The sequence below is a fragment of the Cyprinodon variegatus genome, unplaced genomic scaffold (assembly GCF_000732505.1).
Source record: "Cyprinodon variegatus isolate N-32 unplaced genomic scaffold, C_variegatus-1.0 Scaffold936, whole genome shotgun sequence".
NCBI lineage: Eukaryota > Metazoa > Chordata > Actinopteri > Cyprinodontiformes > Cyprinodontidae > Cyprinodon > Cyprinodon variegatus.
In genome coordinates this window covers 256254-279227 of record NW_015151389.1, presented here as the reverse complement: position 1 = coordinate 279227, position 22974 = coordinate 256254, and the positions used below count along the sequence as shown (strand labels likewise).

Here is a 22974-nt window from a genome sequence, read left to right as displayed (position 1 = left end):
GTGTGTGTGTGTGTGTGTGTGTGTGTGTGTGTGTGTGTGTTTGTGTGTGGGGGAGACAATTACATATTTTTGACATGTCAGTACCCAGCACATGTACCCAGCATAAAACAACGTTGTACAATCCAGATCTAGTAATATACAGTCTGACATGCTCCAAAAAAACAGTTAATTTAATAACAAACTGACAAACTGGTGAATTCTGTGTTACAAAGTAACTTCCAGCAGAAAAAGGTTTAGCATAAGCATCCCTCTGCTGTAATCAGCCAAGAAAACTAAGAAAAACCACAAGCACCAAATATGGGAAAGAAAACCAATCCACAGCATAGACGAATGTTAAGGCTTTGTTTGGAACTTCCTCAAGGCAAGAAAGCCAGTTAAGGTAAGAAGCCAATGTTGTTTTGTTTTTAACTAGGTCTGTATCATGCACCTAAACCCTTAATGAAGATATCAGACGATAAATACACAGAAAATACAGCTCTGCATAGAAATCTGCCCAGTAAGTATGGGCCCCAGGATCCTCCAGGCACAGTCAGACATCAATTGCTCAGACAATCCTGACCTTTTCCAGACATAGCATGGGGACTCAAGATTTATAGCATTATGGCTAGAGTTTGTTTCCTCTTAGAAGCAGTCTGATGTTTGTTTTTCATTGCTCAGGCTGAACTTACAATGAACCATGTAAGAGAAATAAAAAAAATTATCAGTTCTAAACTCAAGACACCAATATAACTGAATATTGCTGAGTCAGTGATACAGTAAATTTTACAGTGCCTTGTCCAGGAAAACAGGCACATGTACTAATGAATCTTTATGGAAATAGAACACTGGGAGAAAGCATAAAGTTAATGGCAGCAATAGCTCAGTCAATGAACCTTTCCAGTAAAGAGTACAGTCAAATACTTTTATTTCTTTATCACTTACATTTTTCAGTGTCTCTATGGCCACTGTGTCAATGAAGTTAGCTGTGGATAGGTCAAGGATAATGGAATGAATGTCCCAGGTCCACTTGCCCAGAGAACCAAGAGACACTTGTTCTAGATCCCGGCTCAGAGTGTCCTCACTGCTAGAGCCCAGAGTGATGGTGTCCCCATCCTGCAGCTCTGACATCCAACTGGTGCTGTCCAGATCTCCTCCTTTAAGATACTCCATCCTGGAGCGACACTCAGGCGTCCGAGGAGTGGTTGGGATCACAAATACAGTTACGTTCTCCTTCTCGGTCCAGCTCTGTTCTTCCTTCTCTGCAGCTGTCATGTCTATACATGTGTCAGACCAGCTATCAGCCTCCTCCACTGAGATCTCTGGAGGTTTAGGTTGATCTTTAGCTGCTTTTTGTGCCTTTTTCTGAACAATCAGAGGAAGAGGAAGAAGGTCCTTTTAATTTTGAGCTGCCATCTACCTCAAAAAAGAATTCAAATAATAAAACTAAAAGAAATAATCCATGTTTATGCTGAACATTCCTCACCTCTCCTTTAGCCTTTCTCTTAGCTCGCCTTTCTGCTCTCATTTCCTTTCTCCTTTGTTTGGCCTCCTGCCTTCTCTTATAGATGATCATTTTACTGATGTCAAGTCCACTCTAGAAACATATGGAAATCAAATCAAGATTTCAGTTAGACAAGAAGATTAAGAAAATATTGCTCTATTAAAGTTAGAAAACTTAAAAGAGCACAAAACTATATAAAAAACTATTTAGCTAAGTAAACATCTAATTTCTTTACTTCTTCTAAACTTAATTTCACACCAGTAATAGTGTTTATTTCGCATATTCATTCAAAATGGAAATTATCATTATTTTTCTAATAAGTAATTTTAGGAAAAAAAATCATATTCACATTTTAAAACTAATATTCAGAATATTAAAAAAGGAATTAAGGAAAATGTATGTTTTCCACAACGTGAAACTTAATAAGAAGTTCATAAGTCAAATTTGTGAATATATAGAGCAAATCTGTATAGTCTGAACTATGAATGAATGAATGGATGAATGAATGAGTGATAAAGTACTTCCTTGACATAGTCAGAAAACACAGTAAAAGATAAGATAAGATAACCATAAAGGTCCAAAGACACAAAAACCATATAAAAAAGGAAGCTATTAAGTCATAAAAATTGAGTGTATAAAACTGCACACAAGAAGTCTAAGAGCAACCAAAGCCAGTATGCATTTTCTAATCATATACCAAACTAAACAAATTGTTTTATAACTTTAAATAATAGTATCATGAGCAGAAAAGTCCAGAACCTCTTAACATGTCAAATGAAACAAAAAAAAAAACAGTTGTTAGTGTCAGGCTTTCTGGAAGTGGAAGAATTTCTTGTGACTCAAGCTGGTGTTTTACAAGTACACGAGAACCTAAGCTGCTCTGGGCTTGGTGTCCTTATTGCAGTGTTATAACTACCTCATCTGACAGAGGGGCGGAAAACTCAACATTAAAAGTGTTGTTTTTGTGCCCCTTGACCTGAAAGACACGTTTGCAGATTTGCAGAAAGAGACACCACTGTAACCTATTCCTGTTTTTGACTCAATCATTGTATCAACTGTATTGTATCAATATGAAGGGGACCAGCCCTTCATCGGGTGCCACATGTGTTTTGTGGATCTAGAGAAGTCTTTTGACCGTGTCCCTTGTAGTGCCCTATGTTATGGGGTGTCTGCTCTCTGTATGACCGCAGGAGGAGCTTGGTTCTCATTGCCGACAGTAAGTCAGACCTGTTCCCGGTGCATGTTGCTCTCTGCCAGGGCTGCCCTTTGTCATCGGTTCTGTTCATTACATTTATGGAAAGAATTTCTAGACGCAGCCAGGGACCAGAGGGTGTCTGGTTTGGGGAACTCAGGATATCATCTCTGCTGTTTGCAGATGATGTTGCCCTGTTGGCCTCATCAAACCACGAGTTTCGGCGTGCACAGGGGCGGTTTGCAGGTGAGTGTTGGGCGGCCAGTATGAAGATCAGCACCTCCAAAACCGAGGCTAGGGTTCTCCACCTGAGAAAGGGGGACTCCCCTCTTCAGGTCGGTGGAGAGTCATGGTCTCAAGTGGAGGAGTTCAAGTATCTCGTTGACTTGATCATGGGTGAGGAACGGATGGAGTGTGAGATTGATAGACGGATTGGTGCAGCTTCGGCAGTGATGCAGCCGCTGTATCGGACTGTCATGGTGAAGAGGGAGCTGAGTCATGGGGCAAAGCTCTCAATTTACAGATTGATCTACGTTCCCACCCTCACCTATGGCCATGAGATCTGGGTGATGACTGAAAGGACAAGATTACCAATACAAGTGGCAGAAATGATTTTCCTTTGCAGGGTGGCTGGGCGTACCGTTCAAGATTGGGTGAGGAGCTCAGTTACCCGGGAGGAGCTCGGAGTAGAGTCGTTGCTCCTCCACATCAAAAGGATGCCAGTGAGGTGGCTCGGGCATCTGTTTCAGATGCCTCCTGGTCGCCTCCCTCGGGAGGTGTTTCAGGTGTTTCCTATTGCGAGGAGGTCACGTTAAAGGCCCAGGGACTATGTCTCTGAGCTGGCCTGGTGTCGCCTCAGGGTCCCCCGAGAGCAGCTGGAAGAAGTGTTTGCGGATTGGGAAGTCTGGGCATCTCTGCTCAGAAGGCTGCCTAATATATATATATATACTATAAAGATTTAGTGAAAACAGGCAAAACCTTTCAACAACCTTATCTATACTACCACAGCTGTTTTTTGTGTTGTTTTCATACAATCTAAAAAAGCCCCAGAAAACATATGAGATAGAAAAAACAAGGCTTGAATAGGATATTATCAACACCTTTAGAATAAAAATAGAGAAGTTAATTTGTCTATATTAGTCAAAATATTATGATATTAGTTGAAAAATAAAAAGAGATTAAAAAATAGGAACAACTCATCAATAATAAAAGAATAATATACTGCAATATTTTTTGTGGGTATGTTGCTTAGGAGTTTTATTATTTAAAAAATAAACAAAAAGCAGGTGCTCTAAAATAAACATACAAGGAGAACCAACCTTCTTTTTTAGAGCCTCCAGGTAGAGTTCGGCATTGGCAAAATAAACTGTGGCAGATGAGCGGAAGATAGTAACACCTGGGACCTTTTTAGCCTGTCACATATAGAAAGGATGTTGGCTTGTTTTTTAAGCAGGAAAAAACAAATCTAGTTTTAGTTCTTTGTTTTTCAGTCTCACCTCTCTGTGTGTCTCCACGTCCACATAGAGTTCTGTACCAGGAACATTTCCAAGAACAGAGTATGTTGGCCTGAATATCAGAAGTTAAAACATTAGTTGTGTGTTGATTTTTTTTTTTATAGAATAGAAAATCCTAAATAGTGAACACAACAGTAAAGAGTTAAAAAAAACTGAACTGTAATATCTGGTAAGGTGGAGAAAAAATCTTACATCTGAGTCCTAAAAATAACAGTGAACAGAGCAAAGACAATGGATGCAGCCAGACCCAGGTCCAGATTCAGCAGCATTGTTGACACCCAGGTGACTAACCAAACCAACTGGGGGAAGCAGAAATAGGAAGATCCGTCATGATGGCACTCAATTATAAAAAAAAAAATAAAAAAAAATCCCTTTCTGAGTCATTAGTATCTCACCAGGTCGACTTTGTTTCTCCTCCACAGTGTAACAACATCAAGGTACTGTTTGAACATGCCCTTCAAATTCACAAGCACAATTGATGCGAGGACGGCCTAAAACAACACAGTTAATTAGACTTTACAAACACTGCTGTCCTGGATATAAACTGGTAATCGTATTTGAGTATATAAATATAAAAGGAAACCAACCTTTGGCAGCTCCTGGAATAGCACCCCAAGTTTCAGTATAGTCACCAGAACAATCAGAGCTGAGGCCACTCCAGCCATCTGCGAACATGTTACATGGCTTAGTTGTACGAAAAAAATTCAATGAATAGGATTATGGCTTGATTTGAAGCAATAATTTCTCTTTTTTTTTCTATGTTAAATGTGACAGTACTTGTTCTATGAGTGTGAAGAGGGAAAGTCCAATCTGCACAGTTTAGTTCGTTGTGCAGGTTGGACTCACTTGATTCATGGGCTGGCCAGAACAAATGCATGGCATGGTGATGACTTGGCGACTCCACAATTCCATTAAATAGGTCAAATGCAAGATGTTAAGTGAAGATGACAAAGCCACCAAACGTTCTTCGGGAAATACTTTTGAAGAATGCCAAGGCTTCCCGAGTTTTGTTTAGATTTTTTTTCTGATCCTCTTTTCTTACTCTATTTCATGTTTGCAGGTCGCTGCTGTTTGGCTAAGGAACCCGGAAGTAAACACATGCTACACCCTGTATCGAAATAACTCTAGGTTTGAAAGATGAAAATCCTAAATCAGGCATTGATGATGGAGAGTTTCCACCAGTGCAAATAAGAACGATTTAATTTCACAGCAAATTTCTTGCTTATCGCTCCTTTAAGTTCTAATCAGGTTAAATCCGTTTTATGGCAATAGACTAAATAAGATTCAGATCAATCTATAGTTTCTTTGATTCAAAAGGTGTGTCAGTACATGGGTAATCCACTCCTTTACCATTTCAGATATAATCACTTATATTCTGCACATCTTGTCGTGGATCCTGATTTTTAACTTTATGTAGCTGTTTGTATTTTTTCTGTTCTGGTTTAATTCAGTTTTCTCTATTGTTTTACTGAAGCAGTGTTCGGGTTTAGAGGCAGGAGATTAAAAATCTGAAATCGAATAACCATGATGGCTGCTTTAAGTTAAACCCAAACTACAATTTATATGGTTCAAGCTCGCATCCACACCTCCTCTTCATTATATTTGTGTTGTTTAGGATTGTTCTTTCACTTCAATCATGTTTATAAAACACTTTTAAGGAGCCAACAAGTTTTTAGAAATTTCATCCCAAATCTAAGAAGTATATAAACTAAACTACGTAATGAATAAATCAGTTTTATTAGATAATTTCCCCAAGCTTTAGAATTCTTTGTTAAATGTGTGATTTATTTTTATAAAAAACACCTAAAATACATTCAAAAAGCTAGCTTTATCTGTTTGTATCTAAATACACATATTTGGTTGTTGCTGATGTTGTTTTTATTTCAAGAGTTGCGGAATGATTTAATATGTGAGATGCAGCTAGCAGATTATTTTTCAATCCAGCTGTTTTTCTACTTACTTGAGTTTTGCCGCCAGTGGTTTCCTGAACAAGACTCCGAGACATGGAGGAGCAAACAGAGAAGCACTGGAAGAAGCCGCCCACTGCATTGCTGAGACCCAGGGCCACCAGTTCCTGCACCATGGCAGAGAAGGATGAATGAATGAATGAATGAATGAATGAATGAATGAATGAATGAATGAATGAATGAATGAATGCTGAAAATATTATTAAAAAAAAGCTTCAGGAATTTTATGCAAGAATAGACATTACCTGGTTACTGTCCACCTTGTATCCATGTTTCAGTGCAAACGTCTTTCCTAGTGAAATAGATACAGCATATCCAACGATAGCCAGAGCAAAAGAGTCACCGATAACTTCTCCAAAAAGACTGAGATGAGGCACAGTGGGAGCACTTAAACTGGTGATCAAAGATAAACAAAATAAATGGAACTAGTACAGAAAAAAAAACAACCTCAACAGAAAGAATAGCAGCAAAATACTGACCCACTGGGGATCTCTCCAACTACCGAAACACTGTAGTTGTTGTTTAGATATGTAGTGGAAGATATTAGAGTCGCTGCAACAATCTAAAGGGGTTATATGACATGAATTAAAAACATACCGGTAAGCATAATTTACACAATTTTTCCATTGCAAAGCATTGGTCCTTAACATAGAGTCAGTCATGTACCAGGTGTGGACCTAATTATTAGCCATAAATCACAAATTCCTGCAGTGAAGCACATTAAGCATTGCTGAATCAGCTGCTTGTTTCCACTGCATCTATACTTTTTGTTTAGTGCTGCATCATCAGCAGCACCGGAACACAGTGTATAAACACACACACATTCAAATGTTGTGTCACACTATCCTTGTGGGGACATTCCATTGACTTCCATTCCTTTTATTTACATAACCGTGACCCTTGCCTTAACCCTAACCAATATCAACACATACCTAACCCTAAACTTAACCTAAACTCAATTCGTACGCTAGTTCTAACTTTACCCTCACGCCAAGAACAGAACTTCCTCTCAGGGGGACCAGTTGTTGGTCCCCACAAGTACCTATAAGTCCCCAAAATGTAGCATATTCCTGGGAAATTGTCACAAACAGGTAACAAAGACATGCAACTCACACACACACACACACACACACACACACACACACACACACACACACACACACACAGACATAACACGGCATGAGGCTAAAGATTGACTTTATGTCCACTGACTGTGATTAGTTCCACTGGAATGGGCACCGGAAGCCTCGTACTGAGGAACGAGTTCAGCTCCTTCGCTGAAATCAGAAGCACCATCGTCACAGAGCTAACCAGCAGAGTGGGAAGATGAGTTTGAGGCAGGCAGAGGAAAATGTCCTGCAGTGTCTGAAAGTCCCAAAAACACAAAGAGGAAGAAAGGTTGGTAACTAATACAGTAGAGTATCACCTTGGGCTGTTTCATTATTCATTATTATTCACGTTCTGTGATTGAAATAAAAAAAATACAAAAAACAAATTTCAAATGTCCTGCAGCACTCTCTTCTCTTCAGCACTTTTCTTATTATTATAGATTAAAAAAACACCCCACTTTTATCAGAAAATAGGCCAATTTAAATTCAAGTTTAAGAAAAAAAACATTTTAAAATGTAATGTGTTTTCAAACACTCATAGCCCATCTGTGTGATGTTCCATTCAGGTTTTAAATAATGCCTCAGCTCTGAGACTTCTAGCCTGGCAAATTTTTTAACAACATCCTTATAAAAGCAGACTTGGCATATACTTCTGTTTTAGTGCTTTGAGACTTCTGAGCAGCCTTTGATACCATAAATCATACTATTATGATACTGCAACTGGAACATGTACAGTAGGTCTCAAAGGTACATGTACATCCTGCTTTAAATTGCAACCATGCAAGCAGGAATACTTCAGTGTTCATTTAGGGAGGGTTATTCCTATTCTGCATATTGATTCTTCTGCTTTTTGTCTTGAGTATGTTCCTTTTTGGCTCTTTATCTTTAAGAGGCACAATGTTAATTTCTATTATTACACAGCAACGTTCTAGCCAACCTGCAAGGTTTTTTTTAACTACTCTAGGTGAAATCACGTGCAATAATATGGGAGCTAACTTAGATAAACAGGTTAGTGCTGCAGTGTTTTTAAACTATCAGACACCCCACAACTTGTCAAAACTGACCATAAAAAGCAAATCATGAGCTGGTATCCCCAACTGTATGTTTTTACCAATGTGCTTTGTTATATTTTTACACCTTCTTTATTACTTTTCTTTTTTTTTTTTATCTTGTTCTGTGTTTTTTCTTCAGTTTAACTACTAAGCATCATTCAGTATTTTATGGAGGCTTCATCAATAATTTTGACATCCAACACATATACATATTTTGTAACCGAATGAAAACAACATTGCCCTGATTTGTTTTTCTACTAAATCTGCATTCAAACGTTGAAAAGTGAAAGAGCCGGAAAGGACTTTTGAGGCATCACAAGGAGATCTTTTGAGATTAGAAACAAAGTCTGACTTGACAGGACTGTTTTCTGAATGACTGGAACAAACAGAGCAATTAAGCCAGAGTGAGTGGATGATACTCACATAAACCTGGGACAGAGGGCCACTAAACCGTCTCGGTGAAACTCCAAATAAGTACTTGAGCTGCGCCACTACAGCGTGTGCAGCAGCAGCTGATGTGTAAGCTCTCACCAGAGGCTTAGATAGATATGTTCCCACAAATCCAAACTTTATAACACCTAAAAGCACCTACAGGAACACAGTCATTTATGTGGTTAGGTAGCTTCAAAGCAGAATTGGAGACTTTTCTCATATTATCTGGGCTGTTTTACAAACCTGAATAAGTCCTCCAAGAAAGGTAGTAGCGGCTGCCACCTGCACCCTGTAGGAGTCCCTGGCCGCTATGTCTACCTCTGAAGTTAAGTTGGTCCCATTTTTAGACATAAAAATCTCATCTGGAGCAACTCTCTCTATCACGCTGCCCACCATGATGCTGAGGACAGTGAATGTACCTGAAAAAATACATTTAAATTCAAATTATGAGCTAAACAGGTTTATTTGATATATATATATATATATATATATATATATATATATATATATATATATATATATATATATATATATATACAAATCCAAATCCCTTAATAAATAAAAAACAAAATAAGATTCAGAAGACAAAGATTAAGCTTTTAGATGGAAGTTTAGAGCTACAACTTGGATCCTCAACATATGGATTATAAATCAATCATATCTTGTGCAATGTGTTGTTTAATAAATCTATTTTAGCTAAACTTTAAGTAGGAATTTCACAAATTCATCAAAAAGGCTGAAAAGTTTTCCCAAAGTATTGTACTTACCAATGGAAATATGTCGAGATGTTCCAAAAAGTAAGTAAATTAAAGCTGGATAGAGAGATGTGTAGAGCCCAAATACAGGCGGTACAGAAGCAAGTAGTGCATATGCCATACCTGTGCAGGGAACATGCTTTGTTAGTTCTATCCAAAACAACCTGATGAATAAATGTTCATATAGTTGTGTCTAGCTGTGTCGTTCATTCTAGCTAAGATCATTTCACTCATTCTGGATGATTCTCATACCTTGAGGCAGGTGCATTATCCCCACGCTGATGCCTGAGACCAGGTCGGGCATCCCATAGTCCCATACTGAGTACTTTGGCAGCCAGTACAGCACAGGAACGCTGCTCAATACACTTCTCTTAAGTTTCGGAAGCGTGCATCTATGAAAGAGGAAATTTACCTTTTCAAAAAAACATTAACTGCAATTAATTTAAAATAGAGACTTTAACACAAGCTGTTTACCTCAATGACTTTTTCAAATACCCAGTTAGAGGTTTGTTGATCTCTGAGAGTGTTTTTCTCTTTGTTAGCTCTTCCAGTTTCTGCTCATCCAAGACTTCCCTCTCCACTCTGTATGTCTCAGATCCTGGTCTATAATCCATTTGAGTGTCAGATGCACAACCGAGATTTAACAAAATATGCCGAAGGCTGCAAGCTCTTAGCAAAGCTTGATAGAACCCTGGATATGCTGAAAGCACAGCTGTATCTGCTTTTATACTGTATGCAGCACTGTGTAATGGTTAACTGCAGACAGGATGTTATGGGCAGAGTTATTGAAAATAATGAATGATCAGAACAGGTAGAGGATGTCCTAAACAAAAAAAAAAACATCATCTCTTTTGAGTTTAGATGACTTTGTTTTTCCATTCTGGGTATTTTTCCACTCAACAACAAAAATGAAGGCAATGAAACATACCCTACATTAAGCAACCCTTATTGAATAATTAACCTTAAAGAATTTCCTATCCAAAAGTGGGTTCTCCCTGCTACGTCATAAACATGGATCTAAAGACATTTGTTATAGTGATGAGGTTTAAACTTTATTGTTCAAACTTTAAATAAGCAGCATAAAGAAATATGATATACTGAGTTCATGAGAAACTGCTGTCATGAAACCTAAATCTGAGCCGAGAGCAAAGGTTTCTTTGGTGTCTGAGCTGCCTGCAGATGGCAAAGGTGAAGAAACTGGAAGGAGAGTTAGACCAAACAAAGAATGATACAGGGTTAATGAAAGCAATGAATATTCAAACACATTTTATCAAAATTGTTATCTTGACTGTTTCAGAATATGAACTTTTCTATGTAATTCAAACCCCTTTGACCCACTTACTGGCAGCAACAACGTTGTCTATTTTTGGGGCGACAGCTCAGAGGGCAGCAGCCCCGTGGGGGGGGTTAAATACCTACCCATTGAGTTTGCTCAGATTTCTCTGAGCCCTCTGACTTGTGCATTTGGTAACATCAACAACATGTGTGGCCTGAAAAAAACGGACATCTCCTGGCTTTCGTAGACCAAAAGGAAAACGGTGAGTTATGGAAGGCAGAGAACTTTGGTAAGAATTGGTATATCTGAACAAGTTGGACCACAATGTTCTCGTTCTCGTTAACTTATTTCACAATGTACAAAGTTTAGCTGGACGGAATTATTAAAATAAAGAATCTTGATTGTCGTTTCAACTGTTTTAGTATTTTTTGGTGTATATATATATATATATATATATATATATATATATATATATATATATATATATATATATATATATATATATATATATATAGATAGATAGATAGATATATATTTGTCAGAATTTATTATAACTTTGTGTTACGAAAACAGATTTGATCTTGACAAGGCAGTGAAAACCTGTTTTCTCTAAGCTATCTCCTGATTGAGCAATGATACAACTAGTGTATTAAAGTTAGCAGGGCAAGTTTATGTATATAGGACATTTCATTAGCAAGTGGATATAAAGCACTGTATGAACGTAACATAAGAAAACACAGAGGAATGGAAAGTTAATGTTCCAGAATAGCAATCCAATCACAGACATGCAGATTCTCTTTTTCACTATTTAGCAAAGAAATGTATTCTTTTTTTCTAATGTATATATTTTTTTACCTTTGCAGACTAGGAAACATTGTCCAAGGCTTTTCAAGCAAAACACAGATTAGTGATATACGTATTTCTATGAAACTTGTATAGTATTGCAAGATGACTATCTTTTTTTTTAAAATCAAAATGGTGTGAAAATATTACTTATTTGTGCAACTGGGTAATTACTTGATTTGCAAGCAACATTTCACACTGCATGTTTTAAGGGTAGACCAAAATATTGCTCGATTATGTTTTTGGATTTGTATTTAGGATTTTCTTTACCAAAGTCTGTTGTAAATTCCTGTTACATTAGAGGCACATGCAGCAAAGTGCACCAATAAACCACCTGTAAACAGATTAGATTAGAGAACAAACACAGTGGTTTGGCATCCCTCACTCTTTTAAAAATAATAACTTTTTTTTTCTTACAAGGTTTCTATTTGGTGAATGTTGCTCAAAATGTCAGTGTGACATTTTACCACTTGAAAACAAGTTGAATTTCTTTTAAATCTCTTTCCACGTCTTTAACAGGCAGAGAGCACCATACACATAGAAGATAGGGAAAAGGTGCAAAGGTTTTGGTGTACATTAAGCACATTTATGATTCTTGTGAAGATTCATATGAGGGAATTAATCTTTGCTGTTTTTTGTTTTTGGCTTTCAGGAACAACCTTATCACTGGTTCTTGTTGTATAAAGCTTTTCTTCAAAATATTCAGCTTACCGATTTAGGAGGAAATGGATCTTACTGCCAAACATGGGCAGGTGCTCCTTGAACAGCTGAGGAAGATGAGAGAGGTTGAGCATCTGACGGATGTAGTGCTGGTTGCTGAGGGCATCAGCTTCCCCTGCCACAGAGTTCTTCTGTCCGCCTTCAGCCCATACTTCCGTGTAATGTTCACATGTGGTTTGCGTGAGTGCAGTAACAGAGAAATATTCCTACGTGACACCCCTGCAGACAGCCTGGCCCTGCTCCTGAACTACATGTACACTTCAGAACTTCCTCTTACTAATGACAATGTGCAAGGTGTATCAATTGCAGCTTTTCTCCTGCAGATGGATGATGTTTTTGCACGTTGTCGGCAGCATATGACAGAGAACATGGACTCTTCCAACTGTCTTGGCGTGTATTACTTTGCCCGTGACCTTGGTGCAGAGGAGCTGGCTGATCATGCTCAGCGCTTCTTGAGACAAAACTTTGTCCAAGTCTGCCGGAGTGAGGAAATTCTGGAGCTGGAGGCCCACCAGCTTGGAAAGCTTCTAAGCTGTGATGATCTCAATGTGACAAGAGAAGAAACCATCTTAGATGTTGTTCTTCACTGGGTCAAACACAACCCTCTGATGGATGGGGAGGTCCGTATTCGACATCTACCAGAGCTCCTGAGAAAGGTCCGTCTCCCGCTGATAAATCCTGACTACTTAAGAGAGGCAATGAAGAGGAACACAGCCCTCTTGGCTGATGCGGAATGTCTGGAAATGATGAATCAAGCTCTGGAGGCGGTGATCATGCATCCTTCAGCTGCACCACGTAAACTCAAGCTGAGGTACGGAATGGAAACTACAGATCTGCTGCTCTGTGTTGGTAATGATGGCGGAGGGATCAGGTCAAGGTACGCCAACTACACGGAGCGCAGCTTTTGTTTTGCACCGGCCACGGGCCGAGCCTACTACATCACCTCCCCTCGCTATGGAGATGCTCTGGGATATGTGTGCGCAGGAGTTGTGACTGAAAGAAACGACATCATTGTAGCAGGAGAGGCAAGTGCACGGAGAATGGCCCGACAGAAAGATGTGAACGTTGAGATCTACAGGTAAAAATAGGCTGACACTTTGTCCAGCAGAACACTTATTTGTAGTGTAATAACTAATTATGATCTGACCTGGTTTGCAGGTATAAAGTGGAAGCCCAGGGTAGCTGGGAACACTTAACATCAGCAGAGTATAGGGACTCCTACGCCCTGGGGTCTATAGGAGACACTCTATACCTCTTGGGGGGACAGATGAAGCTGAAGAACCAGTTTCTCATCACAAATTGTGTGGAGCGTTGGTCTTTGCAGGGAGGACCTTGGCGGAGTGCAGCACCTCTGCCTTTGCCTTTGGCCTATCACTGTGTGGTCACAGTAAAAGACTGCCTTTATGTATTGGGTGGTCGCACCCCACAGGTATTATTAAAATTTTTTTTTGGTCATGCAAAACTGAAAGCATGACTTTGTTGACAGCAAGTAACTGTCTTAAACTGTTCTGCTTTGTCATTCTCTGAACCCAATACAACATTCCAGTCGTATCGCATGGACGATGAGCCGGACCGTCTCAGTAACCGCCTCCTGGAATACAATCCAAACACGAACAAATGGACAGAGCTTGCTCCAATGAAATACTCCAAGTACCGCTGCAGTGCTTTGGTGCTGAATGGGGAAATTTTTGTTATGGGTAGGTAGATTTTTGTCTTACTTAGTCTTACTATTGTTCATATCTTTCTAATATACCTCTTGAAGCTTTTCATAATTTCCCACTCTACAAATGCAAATTCTATTGGAGTTTTATGTGGCAGACACTTGAAACATGTGGCAGGCAACTAACACTTGTTTAAAAAAATTAAAAATGCCAAAGACGGAGACTGCAATGTTATCAATACTTGTTTGAAGAACTTTACCTCCTTTAAAATACAGTTTTACAAGATGGCCGAGTCTTAACAATCATAGACAGGTTTCAGGTATTACAGGAGACAATCCCCCCCTTAACGGTATTTTTTTGGTTTTTTTTTTTTCCCTTAGAATCATAGACAGGTTAAGATATTACAGGCTAACAATGGAACTAAACGACCCATTCATCGGTTACCATTTGCATGTTTCCAAGCGATACAAGGCTTTGTCTATATAAGACTCAAACTCACTGCGGATCCAGACATTTGAATTGAGAAAGCTTCCTGGAGAGGTGGCGAAACGTCTTCAAATCTTCAAAACCAAGTCCAGTGGATATTTTTTGAATTTTTACGGTATGACTATGACCTGGATGACTGAGAACCTTCATCAGCAAAAAGGGAGGTTATTAACACACATGTAGATTAAAGTAATCAGACTACAATAAAAAAGCAAATACACCCAATCACAAAATCAAAATCTGCCCGTATAACAAAATTGTTAATTGTTACTTGGGAACCCTTGCTTTGGGCTGTCTGATTCTCTTTCCATGTGGAGGAGCTTTAGTTTGGCATGAAGTTGGTCCTTAATTTAATAGGTAAAAGCATGGAGTATTGTTTAAAAATCTTCTGCTTTCAAGTTCTCCAAATCCTAAACTTTTAATTGGTCTTTGTGATTTTTTGTTCTTTTTATGTTCTCTAACAAATCTCTGAGGAACTCACAAAACAGATGCTTCCATACAAGGATTAGATGACACATTGGTGAACTCTATCTTCAGTCCTCTGAAGGCAGATGATCAGACTGACATTTATGTTAATATACAAGAATAGAGAAGGCTGAATAAAAAAATGCCAAAATGTCTACTATTTTATAATTTGTATTTCTAAAAAAAATTGTGAAAACTATGTAATTTTCTCCCCATAACACACATAGCACTGTTGCTAACTTATGAAGTCAGATTCTTCTAAACAAGAAAAGATGTGCAAACAACCAGGCGGCATAAACACTTTTGCAAGGCTCTGTGTATTTGATGCACCCTTGTTTATAGTTGGTATCAAAGAATTAAACATGCATTTTATATCTTAATTTCCTAATGTTCTTGTTTGGACTTAGGCCTAATCAGTCATTCATACATAAAAATCCTCCAGGGCTTACAGGATGAGACAGTTTTAAAACTGAAAACTCACCAGAGAACCATGCAAGTCCCTCACATTGCCTATTGAATTACAATAGCAATGATTTGGTTATTGGCACTTACATGTTTTGCAGGAGGGATAGGATGTGAGGGAATGGACCGTGGACAGTCACGTCATTGTCTGAGTGCTGTGGAGATCTACAACCCAGATGGAGATTACTGGAGGGAGGGACCACCTCTCCCATGTCCCCAGCTCTCACTTCGTACTAATGCCTCTAATGCAGGGGTCGTGGGAGGGAAGATTTATGTCTGTGGATATTACAAAGGAGCAGGTACAAGCAGAAAATCTACACTCAAATTTGCAAAGTTGATTCAAGCTGCTATCAGATTTCTCTCCGTGTCTTATTCCATCTCAGATCGTCATGATGACATAACTAAGGACATTTTGGAGCTTGATCCATGGGAAAACCGTTGGACAGTGGTGACCCGGCACGCAGTGATGCATGACAACTACGATGTCTGCTTGGTCGCAAGTCTCAACCCAAGGGGACTAATATCCCCACCCTCTGACTTAATGAATCTGTGATCATCAGCTGTCAGTCAGACCAGTTTGGGTGAGGAAAGTGAAACATTAATGCACTTATTGACCGGTTAATGTCTTCTTATCAGGCAGAAAATGTCTTGCGTTCTTCCTGGAGGTATGTACTTAATGGAGTCAATGCACTTTTGTAGGCAGAAACTTCATTTCTGAATACTGTTGTGTGGGTGTGTTGCACCTGCAGAGATTATTTCCTGAATATTGCCTAGTTTATATTAGACCAGCCTGCTTTTGGAAATATAAAAGTGATTCCATTTGCATGCATCATTAATAATAATGACATTGATTTATTAGTTATCATATAAGACAAACTTGGATTGAAAATTCTCCAGATTAAATGCCCTTACGTCTTTAATGACTAAGAAAAGAAAAGAAATCTTGTAATATTTTAGAAATCAATAATTTTACATTAAAGGTATTGATTTTTTTTTATCTACTGTGCTTGCTGAATTATTTTGGAAGGAAATAAATATGCACTTTATTTGGAGGATGGGTGGTCTGATGTGATTACACAGTCTTATACACACAGTTTTATAACTTCATTATTAGAATCGTGCGAGTATGCATTTTTGTTAGGATTCCTGCAATAGTAAATAGTGAATAAAGTTTGGTAAAATTATTACAGTATTTTCCAAACTTAGACAGACATGGAAAGAGTTTCAACAGAAATCCATACTTTTTTTTGATAAGATGCTTATTGTTAAATACTCTTTCCTACATGTTTTTTTTTTGTAAGTTTACCTCATTTATATAAAAGGGACAGCAAAAAACACTTCTGATTCTGAAACCAAAAAGTAAACAAGGGTCCCTTCTTGTTAAGTAATTACAACATTAGAGCCAGCCCTATTAGCAAATCAAAAGACTTCAACTTCATTCGCTTATTAGTTTATTTTTACTCTCAAACTGGACATATAATGGAACTCTATGGTGCAACAGTGCAAAACTTAACACAATTATAATAATATAAACAATCTTTAGAAAGACAAAACAGCTTAAATAAGCATGCCAAACAGTGCAAGGGTAAGTCTGCACTCTTTTTCCACATTTCTTCTACTAAGAAATATATTCTAAAGCTATCATTTTGTTAAGAAAAACACATCTAACACATCTTCAGGAAAAGTAATCAAAGTTGTTTTATGTGAACAGGTTTGTCTCTTACCTATAAGAACAAGAGTAAAAGTGCTTTTACTTTTTTTTTCTCTAAAAGTCAACATCAGGTTCAAACAACTGCCAGATTTCTCCTTGTTCTACCGGGCTCATCTTTGAATAGCCAGACAATCGCTGCAGGATGGATTCGGTGGCAGCACTCCACTCAGAGATGTTGCTGTCCTGGGACCAGCTGCTCAGCATGTTGACGAAATATCCTGCGCCCGTGTTGGATGTACTTCCCCTCTTCACGGACGTTGAACTACCTGAGCTGAGGTTCTGTTCGATGGCCTGGATGTTCTGATCGCGGGGCTGGAGAAGGGATCCTGATATTTTCTGTTGCTTTTTACCCTGATTCACAGGTTGAGTGTTTTCATCTGGGACTGACTGATTACCTCTCCTGGAGAGCACTAGTGGTCTCTTTTTGCGCTTCTGACTCCTCCGACTGAGTCTTTTCCAACCAATGCTGTAATCCTTAGAGGACGTTTCAGCTTGACAGTTAAGGTTATTAGGTGCTTTTGGAGCCTCTGTAACCTTGGTTTGACTGTTCAGCAGATTATCATGCATGGATGGCTCCAGCACTGGGGATGTTTGAGCGGCACTATCTATGGCCACACTGGGTTTAGCAGATGATTTTGAGACAAGAGTGTTGAGCAGCTCTCCGAGACTCTCCAAACTATTCTTTAAGCTTTTCAGTTGTGCTTCAAGTTGTGCTGTGGCTTCCCCATTCTAAAATAATAGAAAAAAACATATATACTCATTGCTTATCAAACAATGATCTGTTTCTACCTTTGTCAAGAAGTATAGAAATCCATAAACTGCAAACCTTCTGCAGTTTGTCCTCCAGCTCTTTCATTACTCCCATTTGAGAGCTTAATTTGTCAACCACAATCTCAAACATCTGCGAACTGTTCGTCTGAAGGCTCTCAAAACTGTTCTTCACTAAGATGAGAGTAAAACAGACAACGTAACTGAGGTCAGTTAAATTTTTTTATAAATATAATCAGCAACTTTTCATATAAGTAACAAAGCTTTAAACCAACTCAAATGGATTTTTATTTCCTTGAAGGAAGATAAACTTTAGTAACCTTGTTAAATAGTATTAACCAGCAGTTATCTGTGCTTTATCAAGGTCTTCAAATGTTTTATTTATATTTATATATATATATATATATATATATATAGTAAAGCAAACAAATGAAAAAAAAAAATTCAGAATTGTCAAGTAAAAAAATGTATCTAAAATAAGTTGATCAGTTTATGAAAGTCCAGGCAGAGGGTCCGAGAGATGCATCATCCCCCAGTCAATCACACTGTATGCTAGAATTTCAGTAAAAAGTTCTCGGTCAATCAGTTTGTCCTCTAAAACTTTATTTTCTATCTATTATTATTTGTTAAATAATAGGTTCCATCACATTCTTGGCACAATTCAGGTATAAATATAAATGCTCACACTTTTAAATGTGGAAACAAACAAGATGGATGACGTTTCAACAAGGATATCTATTCAGGTAATACAAATACTTGTAATAATCCTAGACTTAAGACATAGCTTAGATGACTTTTTGATGATGAAATTTTGTTTTGTACAGCTTTCCTGACATTTCCATTCCCTGAATTGCAGCAATGATCAAATGTTAACAGTGTGGGAGGAAAAAAAACATGGTAACATTTATTTCCTTTAAAGTGATATCATTTTAAACAAGTTCTCTGTATTTTCAAACATTATTGGATTCCTATGTTTTTCATAGACTAAACTCAATAAATGAGTCTAGTTATGACTATGTGGCGGGGTGTTAGTGACAAAGTGCCTAAATATATCCATTGATAAGTTTTCTTTTATATGCATGGAAAGGTCATGATCAGTCCTTTTGGTTATGAATTTGACTAATGTCTGATTAAATAATAGGTAAGCGATAAGTGGTATTAACAAATATAAACCAACTGATCTGAAAATGACCAGATGCTGCATTAAAAACTAGTGACAAAATAAAACAAAACAAAAAAAAACTTTGGAGGACGTTAGAAAGTATGTAAAATAATGATTAAGACCATCTTTGAATATCATAAGAAAGCTTATCTCCTTTTTAAGAAAATTTCATAGAAATAAGGGTTTTCTTGGGAATTTTGTATTGTATGTATAAACTGTGATAATTGGGCAAACAGCACCACCTACTGGAAAATATGAATGCTTGCACATTGTTTTTTAGCATTCCACTTTTATATTCTATTTTGTATTGAAGCAGTGACAGTGCTGGAGATACAGAACTCAGCCTAAAAAGAAGCAGCCATTTATCAACAGTCACACCGAGCTAAACTGAAAGTCAAATTAAAAAAGATGGGAATGTTTAACATTTAGGAAAGGTTGCTTGGTTGCAGCCATGTGGTCATTTTTCCATCACATAAATCCAGCCCAGAAAGGCCAAAAGAAGTAAGAAAGTGGCAGAAAACTCACGTAATGATGCAAAACTGTCACATTTTTCAAAGATTGTTTGGCACACAGTGGTGTTTTTCTCAACACCAGACAGCAGTTGTTGAATCTGAAAAAGATAAAAGGTGTTAAACAGCTGGAGGATAGAAGCTATGTGATGGACATTGAATGGTGGTCTGTGTGCACTTACGTTAATGAGCGTTTCCCGTACATGTTGGGATTCTTTAGCAAATTGCTCACTGTTAAAAGGAAAAAAAAACAATAAATACATTCTAAAAACTGTTCTCTTATCAAAAATATTTTATTTAACTTTATGGCTTAGAGATTCACCTGTCATTTTTTTCTTTTGCCTTTTTCATGTCCTCTTCATACTTGTAGAGTAAACCTGAGGTTATCATTTTGTCCTTCAAATCCCCCAAAAGAAGAGGCTTAGAGGTATATCTGCTTAGAATATCTGCTGGGTCACATCCCTAAAAAAAAAAAAAAACAAGAGTTCACCCATTATATAACTCAATCTTAAGGCTGCTACTAAACGGAAAGTTTAAGAGAAGTGGGCTGCCATTTGGCTAGCGTTTGACTGGGAAGGGCCATTTTAAATTGCTTTCTTAATTAAGCATCATGTTTTATTAGCTGTATGGGGAAAATGGTTTTAGTAAACAAAAACTAGGGCTTGGAAACATTAATCTGTTTACAATAATCTATATATTTTATATAGACCTATTAAAATGAAATATTTAAAGGAAACTACCAACAACATCTACTAACAAACAGGATTAAAGGAAAAGTCCAATCAGCAAGGAATAATGAATGGATCATAATCTATACCTCAAACTAATATGTTTGTGGTGATTTAATTAATTTAAGCTTTAAACAGTAAAACAATAAAAAAAAAAGTGATTTTTGTCTCGATGACTGAAACCGAGAGCGGCCATTTTTGCCCGCATATAGTAACACCTCACTCTTGACATCTTCCGGCAGTGACATCACGGTGCGGTAAGCCTAGCGCCATTCTCCCTGCTTTACAAGCAAAATCAGTGGGAACTACTAGACACATCTGCAATCAACAATTATTTAAGATTTCGAGAGGACTTCACCATTGAAATTTGCCAAGAGCTATAGTTAAACCGACAATGCCCACGTGCATGGCGGTTGGATGTTGTAATACATCAGGTAAAAGTGAAAAAAAGTTAACAACTGATTGTTATTCCACCTTTCCGAATTTATGATCCTCCACGGACGCGTTTGTCATCAGATTGCCAACTTAAAGAGGGAGGATTTGCCATCGAGCTTCTGGCCAGAGAAAAAAATGCGTAATATGTCGCCAACATTTCGAAGAAGAATGTTTTCAAGATGACTTGGATAATACAACACCAGATACAGCATAGGAACTTGCTCAACAGCCGATACGGCACCGTGACATCACAAACCGGTAATTAGCAGTAGTGTTCTTTTGTCAAACTTGGATGTCTCCAGCAAAACACATTCAAATGAAATTATTCTTAATTAAAAACTCACTATTTATTGAACATTGTGAAATAATTTAATATTTAAAGTTCTCTCAGAAGTTTGAATTCTGAATATGAGCTGACTTTTCCTTTAAACAAATGAACTTTTCTATTGAAATATATTGAAAATATCTGTGCATGAGTGAGTCACTCACATCCTGTGAACTTTGCTGGGAGTTTTTGGATGACAGGCTCGTGTCCTGAGACATCCCCTGGGACTGCTCATGCCAAAACTGGGAGCCAAAGAACACCTGGGAATCTGTCAAACCTGAGTTTTCACTGTCTGCCACATTTCTGCCCATTAGTTAGTCACCATCATGTAGTTTGTTGAGGGAAAAACAAACAACCATTACAGTAATAAATAAATAGAACCTGTCATTAAATAGAAACTTTAACCCAAATTATCAGCTTATTAACTATCAACTGTGGTTGACAAGAAACAATATGAAAATGGCTAACCACCTGGGTCCAGTTGGTATGTTCAACATTTCCTTTATGTTCTTCATATAACTCATTGTGTTTCCAGCACAAAGGAAGCTAGCTTTACTTTAGGCAAGCTAACTTGCTATGCTACTTCGTTCAAGAAGGCTAAACAAAAAGATGCAACAAGTTACAAAAAAGTCATCCACATATATGTGTGAAATCTAAAATCCAAAGTGTGGATGAAAAACCTGAAGATATTATTTCCCTGAATCAACTCACAGGTGCCTAGCAATATAAAAAACCTTTTAAGCTATTAGCTATTAGCCTTTTCAAATGTCCCGCCATTTACATTCGAAGCTGCGTTCAAGGGCCGTGGAAAAAAGGGTATCTATCGAAAGGATAATCCTACTATTTATGCGGATGTAGCTGGATAAGGAGCTAAAATTCACAGAAACAGATCTAAGACGGGCTCTGTAGTAATGCTATTTGTTTTCTGTTCCCTTCATGTTCATATTTGCGATTTAGAATTAAAAAGCTTGTTTAATATGGTACAATGAGACATATCTGCAGCTCATTATATGGTCTGTTGATATAATAATAACAACAATAAATCAAGCAATCTTAACCAAAACTTTCAGTATATTTGCACATGTCCCCTTTACTTTAATAGCTAATCATTCATTTCCAGTGATGACAGTGGTACATAAACCCTCCGGTGTAATTCACCGCTCCGCAGAGTCAGCGGGGTCTAGCAAACGGTTGATCAGACAGAGGGACTCTGATGTCGGCTAGCGTCTCTCTGCTGCTCCGTCCTCCCACACGCGGTGGTGCATTTAGGGACCGTCAACAAATCTTTGAACCAGCACTCTGGAGAAACAAAAATCAATAAAGACCTTTTCTTATGACCAGCTAAGACGAAACTAATATAAAATCATGCCAATAGATAACATATGTAAGATACACTTAGTTATATGTGATTTTAAGCTATTTTTAAGATATTCTTAAAGACAAAAGTTGGGACTTTTCTTCAATATCTTCCAGGTCATGTGACCTACTGACTCAAATTCTTGGTGAAATTGTTTTACAACATTGGCCTGATGGGATACATAATTCACCGCAGTGTGTAATTCACTCTAAATAAATTGTTTTATTTCTAGTTTGTGCATTTCTACAATTCGGTGTATGTATTGTTTAGTCATGCATACTTACATTTCTGTCTGTTAAAGGTAGAATTTTTCTTCTTTAAAATTATATCAACAACGTACAGATGAAAAGCCTGGTAGCAAGAGTGGCACACATTTATTTTGTTTAGCATTCTAATTTTTTAAAAGACAAATTAATGAAAGTGAATCCAATGACAACAGTCAAAGTATTGGGGAAAAAAACTACACAAAAGTTGTAAATGGTGTTATGGTTAAAATGAGCATGCCTATGTTTAAACATAAATAGATCTAAAATGAACAGAAAAATAACAAAACTGCGCAACTGCA

At 37.7% G+C, this 22974-nt stretch overlaps 3 protein-coding genes across 5 annotated transcripts; 1 reads left to right on the top strand and 2 right to left on the bottom strand.

Moving 5' to 3' along the window:
• Positions 1-797: 797 nt before the first annotated feature.
• Positions 798-10213, bottom strand: LOC107100096 (solute carrier family 26 member 6-like). The gene is made up of 17 exons (XM_015398462.1): positions 9976-10213; positions 9754-9893; positions 9514-9624; positions 8990-9165; positions 8738-8902; positions 7366-7518; positions 6633-6715; positions 6399-6546; positions 6147-6260; positions 4774-4851; positions 4582-4677; positions 4379-4485; positions 4169-4238; positions 3992-4084; positions 1463-1573; positions 922-1341; positions 798-806 (listed from the first exon to the last, which is right to left on the bottom strand). The coding sequence occupies exons 1-17, from the start codon at positions 10113-10115 to the stop codon at positions 798-800; spliced, it is 2214 nt and encodes a 737-aa protein (XP_015253948.1). The 5' UTR covers positions 10116-10213.
• Positions 10214-10950: 737 nt separating this feature from the next.
• On the top strand, positions 10951-16355 carry kbtbd12 (kelch repeat and BTB (POZ) domain containing 12). Of its 2 annotated transcripts, none has more exons than XM_015398468.1 (6): positions 10951-11039; positions 12273-13418; positions 13499-13769; positions 13887-14037; positions 15516-15713; positions 15798-16355. In XM_015398468.1, exons 2-6 carry the CDS (start codon positions 12346-12348, stop codon positions 15965-15967), a joined length of 1863 nt encoding a protein of 620 aa, XP_015253954.1. In that variant the 5' UTR covers positions 10951-11039; positions 12273-12345; the 3' UTR covers positions 15968-16355. The 2 variants fall into 2 exon arrangements, with proteins under 2 accessions (XP_015253954.1, XP_015253955.1); XM_015398469.1 differs by having other exon boundaries at positions 10986-11066.
• A 546-nt stretch (positions 16356-16901) lies between these two features.
• Positions 16902-21743, bottom strand: LOC107100103. Of its 2 annotated transcripts, XM_015398470.1 has the most exons (7): positions 21524-21743; positions 21217-21355; positions 19887-20026; positions 19747-19795; positions 19581-19665; positions 17952-18067; positions 16902-17854 (listed from the first exon to the last, which is right to left on the bottom strand). In XM_015398470.1, exons 1-7 carry the CDS (start codon positions 21574-21576, stop codon positions 17180-17182), a joined length of 1257 nt encoding a protein of 418 aa, XP_015253956.1. In that variant the 5' UTR covers positions 21577-21743; the 3' UTR covers positions 16902-17179. The 2 variants fall into 2 exon arrangements, with proteins under 2 accessions (XP_015253956.1, XP_015253957.1); XM_015398471.1 differs by lacking the exon at positions 21217-21355.
• Positions 21744-22974: the final 1231 nt, after the last annotated feature.